We start from the raw sequence: 6,998 nt of genomic DNA on the forward strand, positions 1-6,998 counted from the left end.
GATTTTGGATTTTGATCATATACTGTAAAAAAAATTACACATTTAAATTTGAGTATATTTTAACTTGTATTAACATGTTACTTATCACTGTAACTATATAAAAGTTAAACATATTAATTATTTATATAATTTTGTTAACTTAAAAGTAGTACTCCCTCCGTTCTAATTTATGTGAACCTCTTTGACTAGGCACGGAGTTAAAAAAAATGAAAACTTTTAGAATTTATGATCCTAAATAATTCAAAAAGGGGTCCAGAGTATTTGTGTGTTTATAAATGCTCATTAAGGGTAGAATTATAAGTTTAAGTAAAATTGTTTAAAAATTTAGAAAATGGTCATTTTTTTTGGAACAGACCAAAAAGGAAATTGGTTCACATAAGCTGGAACGAAAGTAGTACGTAATTCCGTTGCTGTTAAACCTTGGTCGGGTTCGAGCTCTGAGTATGAAAAAATCTTTGATAGGGAACGATTTCTCATGAACGGGGCCCTATCCGGATATAATTAAGTTCCAATACGAATATCTTACACCGGATGAAAAAAAAAAGAAAAAAAAAACTTGGTCGAAAGCAAAGCCAAAAGCAGCAAATTTCAGCTGTCTTCCCCTTCAAACCAGAGTCCAGAGATGATGAGTACAAACTTCAGAATCCATCCAGACTTGTCCAGAAGAATGTTAGGTTAATAAAAAAAAAAAACGATAACCCATCTCGTCCACGTGTCATCTCTTTCCTCGACGAGTCACGAAGTTTCTATATTTAGAACCAACATTTACATATATATAACCAACTCCCCTGCATTTCTAATCTCATAGAAATCAAACAAACAGTTCAATAATTTGTTTGAGATTGTATTAAGAAATTGTCTTTGCGAATTGATTAGTGAATATTTTTTGGGTATTTGTGAGATGTGGCAGACGTGGAATACGCCTTACCGGAAAGATGACGTGGAGGGCGGAGCAAGGGCGTTGTATCCGACGATGTTGGAGAGTCCAGAACTCCGCTGGACTTTTATTCGGAAAGTTTACTCTATTTTGAGTCTTCAACTTCTTCTCACAATTGCAGTTGCCTCTGTAGTTGTTACAGTTCACCCAATTGCACATTTCTTTGTGTCAACTGGGGCAGGGTTAGCTCTGTATATTGTTCTTATAATCACTCCCTTCATTAGTACGTCTCCTTTTCTATATAAGTTATTTTTTATTAATTTAATTTTGATTAGTCGAGGTATACACTCGAATACTGTTAATATATTGTTGTGTGTGCAGCATTGTGCCCATTGTATTACTATCACCAGAAACATCCAGTCAACTTTTTGATTCTTGGGTTGTTTACAGTTGCTTTAGCCTTTGCTGTGGGATTGACTTGTGCGTTCACTAGTGGTAAGCTTCGTCACCTTTAATTTAGGGGTTTAATTACCTTCATTTCAATGCCTCTCTTTGTTTTGATTTGTTCCGTAATTTTCTGCTTACCTAGTTTTAATTCAATCAATTTATTTATGAATGTTAATCAAAGTTCACATCTAGTCTTAATCTTTTAGAGAGAAAGGGTCAATAATTTTAAAAATTATATTGTTTGTTTGTTTTAAGCCATATCTATTGATTATGCACGCTTTCTTGATAGAGTTTGTCCTTAAAATATTTTCTTGTGGCACTGTGTTAATATAAACTTTCATATCATCGGACAATATTAAATATTAATGATGTGAACCAATGAATGTGACAATGATCTTGGGCGAGATATCTAATAAGTCCACATTTTTGGTAATTAAGTGATAGAGATTAAAAAATGTGATATTTTTTCTAAGCTTGAATCTTGGTTGTATAGAGTCACCTGACACTTTGTCAAAGACAACAAGTAGTTAGAAAAAAAAAGGTTAAGGTATCTTAAGGAGCAGAGCATTTCAACACTAGCGAGCAACATAACAAATACAACTTCAATATTAGTCATACCGTGGATTTTATTTATTATTCGAGCGTCATCATAAAATTTGTAAACAGAGATATTGTTATTTATAAGATGGTATAGCATTGTCATTTTTTCTGCTGGATATGAGGCAAAATATAGTGTTATCACTTGATCTATTCTCCTCTTAGAATTGTCATGTGTTGCTAGCTTTTCCCTCTGGATAATTATAGAGACTTCAACTGGTGTGTCATAACTGGATAATAATACATCTCTCTATTTGGATGTCACAGGCAAGGTAATATTGGAGTCCGTCATATTGACGACAGCAGTGGTGCTTAGCCTAACAGTGTACACATTCTGTGCAGCAAAGAGAGGCCACGATTTCAATTTTCTAGGACCATTCTTATTTGGTGCTCTCATTGTTCTCATGTTGTTTGCCTTCATCCAGGTTTGTGGACTTTTGCCATCTCTTAATTCGTATCAGTGTATAAATAAGTAGCTATGCAATTAAACTAGGAAGTATAAGTCGCAATTGCCAAATATAAACCCCATTTGGCAATTGCGACTTACACTTCCTAGTTTCGTTCAACTGCTATATTTTAATCGCTGAACTCATTGCACTCTATGCTTTGTGTAAAACATGCTTGATAGTGAATTCAAAAAACTATCGTTTGTCACGTTAAATTAAAGTCACCTATCGTTGTTTATAAAACTCTTTGGTTGAACAAACATTGCATTGGCCTTAGAGCTTAGTCTATTATATTATCGTGACTTCGTCTCTATATATTTTTGCCTTTTGCAGCTTCTGTTCCCATTGGGTAGGATCTCTGTGATGATCTATGGGTGTCTAGCCTCAATTTTATTCTGTGGATACATCGTTTATGATACAGACAACCTAATCAAGCGCTATACTTACGACAAATATATCTGGGCTGCAGTTGCCTTGTATCTAGACGTTATCAATCTCTTCCTATCTATATTGACTATCTTCAGAGCTTCTGAAAGTTAAGGGAGACAGCCATACATATGATTATCTTTTTCCTTTTTTATTTATGGTCTTATAAGTTATTTGGGTGCAATAGTAGTCAGTGCATAGATGTAATTGGATACTATGACTCATGTATGTTTTTATATACTATAAAGTTAAAAGAAACTAATTTTTCCTCGTGAACTCATTTTCCTCCCATTGGAGAAAATAATTTTCAAAACTCTTTTAGAAGCTTTTCCACCTCCCATCCTCACCAATCCACCCTACCTTACCCACCCTACCCTTGATCTTATCTGCTCTTGGGGTTCTAAACCTTAAGCTACTCGAGCATCAAAAGGTTGTTATCTGTTGGTTTTGGTAATGAAGTTGTATTGATTGCACGTGCGGACTCAAAATTTATACATTTGTTTAGTCAAGTATACGTAAACTGACTCGAATACTGTTAATTTATGGTTGTGTGTGCAGCATTGTGTCCTTTGTATCACTATCACCAGAAGCATTAAGTTATTTTGATTTGTTCCGTAATTTTCTGCTTACCTAGTTTAATTCAATCAATTTATATATGAATGTTAATCAAAGTTCACATCTAGTCTTATCTTTTAGAGAGAAAGTGTCAATTGATTATGCACGCTTTCGCATCTGTTCCCTCGCGTTCGCGTAGTAGAAATTAGGAGCTGGGGACTGTTGGCTATTTCTTCTTCGCGTTCACATCATTTGCCCCGCATTCGCATAAGCTTCTGCCCATTGTTCATCGCATTCGCGTCCCTTCACTCGCGATCGCGAAGGGTCTTTCTTGGCAGCCTCAATTCTCTTCTCCGCGATCGCGACCCAATCTCCGCGATCGCGATGCATAGTCATCTGGACAGAATATAAGTTTTCCAAATCGAGGGTTAGGCCATTTTCACCATATTTTGACTTGTAGAGCTCGGTTTTGAGCGATTCTTGGTGAGTTTTTCAAGCAATTCGATTGGGTAAGTGTTCTTCACCTAGTATTTAGTATATTCCATAATTTTATCTTCATTTTTATCATTTAAATTGTGTTTTGAATTGAGGAAAATGTTGGTTTTTGAAGAAACTTTTCAAAAAGAAAAATCACGATTTGAGGGACGAAATGGTATCGGAATTTGATGATTTTAGTATGGTTGAACTCGTGAGTGAAAGGGCGTTCATATTTTATAACTTTCGTCGGGTTCCGAGACATGGGCCCCACGGACGATTTTGGCTTGAATTTTGGATTTTTGTAGAAAATTTATATTTTTATATGGAATTTATTCCTACAATTTGTATTGATTGAATCGAATTAATTATGACTAGATTCGAGCCAATCGGAGTCGGAAAAATTGAGGAAAGGGCATACTACTTGACTGATTGAGCGCAGTTTGAGGTAAGTGTCTTGCTTAACCTCGAGTGGGGGAATTACCCCTTAGGCATTGAGTCTTATGTGCAATTTGTGTAACTAAAAACCAAGTACGCGAGGTGACGAGTACGTACTTGGGTTATATGTGCAAATTACATTGGTTAAAATCATTAGACGCCTTATGTATTAAATGGAAAATTATTGGTACTTATTAAATCCTTTAATTGTCTTACCTAAATTCTTGTTTTGTTAGTTTTGGTTCTATATGATGATTTGGTGGAATTGCCACTTTGATTCTTATGTGAAATATTATTTGTTGAGTTGTTCACTCCCGGATATATTTGTTAAAATTTTGTGCACACTATGATCGAGCCATGGGCTCCTTATTATGTAAATTTATGTATTATTGAATTTTGTGGCAAATTGTAATATTTGAGCACTTGAGGTGCAGTTTATGAGATGTGATATTGGCACGTTATTTTGTTGGAAAGTTTTGTTCGGGTGTTTGCACGAGGTTTCTGCCGTACTATTATTACTATTGATTTATGCACATGCGGTGTGACAAGGCAGGCTTTCTCTCTCTATATATATATGGGTTGGCGCTATGGCGAGACAAAGTGGGAATATTATTGTGCGCGTGTGGCGAGACAAGGCGGGCATTCACTTTACTATTGCACACGTGACGAGACAAGGTAGGCTATGTCGGGGATTGATTTGTGATGGCCTGGGGGTATTGTTGTTGTTGCATATTTACTTTTGGGACTACGAGGCGGTACCTCGGGAGTTCCCTTTGTTGATATTTTTCTATTGTTGCACTTGCCTTTGGTTATTTTATTTTTCCGTGATATATAAATTCTTGTGTTCTTCCGTGATGTATTATTTGATTTTATTATGTGTTTATATTCCTTGTTGTAATGTGTTGGCTTTGGCTCTTGTACGAGACTCTGAGGATTTGTGTTTCTAGTTTTTACTAATTTTTAAGGTTAAGTTGTTTTGAACAAAAGAAATTGTTGTATGCTTTAATTCTTATAAGGTTTACATCCAAATCAGCAACTATCAGGTGTTTCATTTTATTTTAAATGTTATTTTCTCCACCCAAATAATTTCTAAAATAAATTCATTCCTTTGTTGATTTCCTACTTGATTTAAAAATTTTAAACTTACTTTATTGGGAATAAATTGATCATGTGGATCTTATATACATTGATATTATTGGCACGTGAATTGTCCGTGCAGTTGTGATATGAAATATGGGCACGAGGTGCTGTGATTAAATGATAATAATATTGGCACGTGAACTGCCCGTACAGCTGTAATATGAAAAGTGGGCACGAGGTGCCGGAGAAATATGATGATTTAATTATGGGCACGAAGGGCCGTAAAAAAAATATGAAAATGGGCTGAGACCCATATGTTTATGATTATGAAATGAGGTGTCACATGGTAACTTTTAAATTGAAGAATTATATTTTTTAAAAGATATTTATTTGAAAGAGTTTTATATTCGAAGGATACTTATTTGAAGAAATATACTTTGAGGGTATTTATTTGAAGAGATTATATGTGAAAGACTTGTTTAATTGGTTGTACTTGTGTTCTTTCTTATTTGCCAGAGTAAAAATTGTGGTGTTCTTGCTGCCTTACTGTTTATATCACTGCTATTTGTTCTCGATTATTTTAGTTTGGCACAAGTTATTTGACTAGTGAGTGTCTTGACTGTACCTCGTCACTACTCCATTGAGGTTAGTCTTGATACTTACTAGGCACTGCTGTGGTGTGCTCATTCTACACTTCTGCACATTTTTGTGCAGATCCAGGTATTTCGAAGTCAGTTGATCATTAGCTAGTTGTGCGGACTGTTGCTGTGGAGACTCAAGGTAAACCTGCTGCTGCGTTCGCAGGCTTCGGAGTCACCTTCTGATTTGTATTCATACTGTTTACTTTATTTCAAACAGTTGTATTTAGAAAATTTTAGCAAACTCTGCAGAGCTTATGACTTGTACTATTGGTTTTGGGAATTTTAAGAGATTTCTATTTACCTTGTTAGATGTTATTTAAATAATGTTGTTGTTTCAATTAATGTTAGGCTTACCTAGTCCCTAAGACTAGGTGCCATTACAATACCAAACGGAGGAAAAATTGGGCCGTGACAAACATATAAGAGTTAGATGTCACTAAATAAAAGTTAACATCTATCAATACTAAAATTAACTATATTACTCTTCCGCCTCTTTCGATTACAGAATTAGTAAGAAGTTAATATGTAGTACAAAATTGATAGATGTTAACAAATTAAATAACACCTAACTATAAAGCAGATAAATTTAATGGAAAAAACTTCAGCTCAAACATATAAAATTGAGGGATAATATCTACTATTATATAGAAATATTAAGATCCATAATGGAGTTAGTACTGACAACGGAAATGTTCTTGCCCACTAAATAAGAAAATAGAAAGAAATATTCAAGAGAATAATTCCCCCTATTTAATTAAAAATAGGTGTTAGAGTAATTTTCAACATTACAATTTATTCGGAACTATAAATGAAGACACTGTAATAGCTAAAAGAAAAAAAGAAAGTACTGAAAGAAGCAAGGAACAAAAGAAGCTCTCCTCTCAATTTTTTGTTGTGTAATGAGAAGCTCAATGTAGTGCTATTTATAGATGGAAAAATATATCATGTACATTAATTTCTCACATATATTTTCCCAATTTGGCAACTTGCATGTGCTTGTAGTTGTAAAGTTTACTG

At 34.5% G+C, this 6,998-nt stretch overlaps 1 protein-coding gene across 5 annotated transcripts; it reads left to right on the plus strand.

The window, feature by feature from the left end:
- Positions 1–590: 590 nt before the first annotated feature.
- LOC142176702 (protein LIFEGUARD 4-like) lies at positions 591–6,250 on the plus strand. 5 transcript variants are annotated; one of them, XR_012705434.1, is made up of 5 exons: positions 591–1,160; positions 1,259–1,372; positions 2,189–2,346; positions 4,201–4,935; positions 6,055–6,237. XR_012705434.1 is itself a non-coding variant. In XM_075244879.1 (5 exons), exons 1-4 carry the CDS (start codon positions 902–904, stop codon positions 4,228–4,230), a joined length of 561 nt encoding a protein of 186 aa, XP_075100980.1. In that variant the 5' UTR covers positions 591–901; the 3' UTR covers positions 4,231–4,270; positions 4,814–6,246. The 5 variants fall into 5 exon arrangements, 4 of the variants coding, with proteins under 4 accessions (XP_075100980.1, XP_075100981.1, XP_075100979.1 ...); XM_075244879.1 differs by having other exon boundaries at positions 4,201–4,270; positions 4,814–6,246; XM_075244880.1 differs by having other exon boundaries at positions 4,201–4,270; positions 6,055–6,210.
- The last annotated feature ends 748 nt before the right edge of the window (positions 6,251–6,998 follow it).

The sequence above is a fragment of the Nicotiana tabacum genome, chromosome 22 (genome assembly GCF_000715075.1).
Source record: "Nicotiana tabacum cultivar K326 chromosome 22, ASM71507v2, whole genome shotgun sequence".
NCBI classification, from domain to species: Eukaryota; Viridiplantae; Streptophyta; class Magnoliopsida; order Solanales; family Solanaceae; genus Nicotiana; species Nicotiana tabacum.

Coding starts and splice junctions, on each gene's coding strand:
- LOC142176702 (XM_075244877.1), top strand. CDS start 902: ATGTGGCAGACGTGGAATACGCCTTACCGGAAAGATGACGTGGAGGGC. Junction 1,373..2,188: donor GACTTGTGCGTTCACTAGTG/GTAAGCTTCGTC, acceptor TGGATGTCACAG/GCAAGGTAATATTGGAGTCC. Junction 2,347..2,700: donor TGTTGTTTGCCTTCATCCAG/GTTTGTGGACTT, acceptor TGCCTTTTGCAG/CTTCTGTTCCCATTGGGTAG.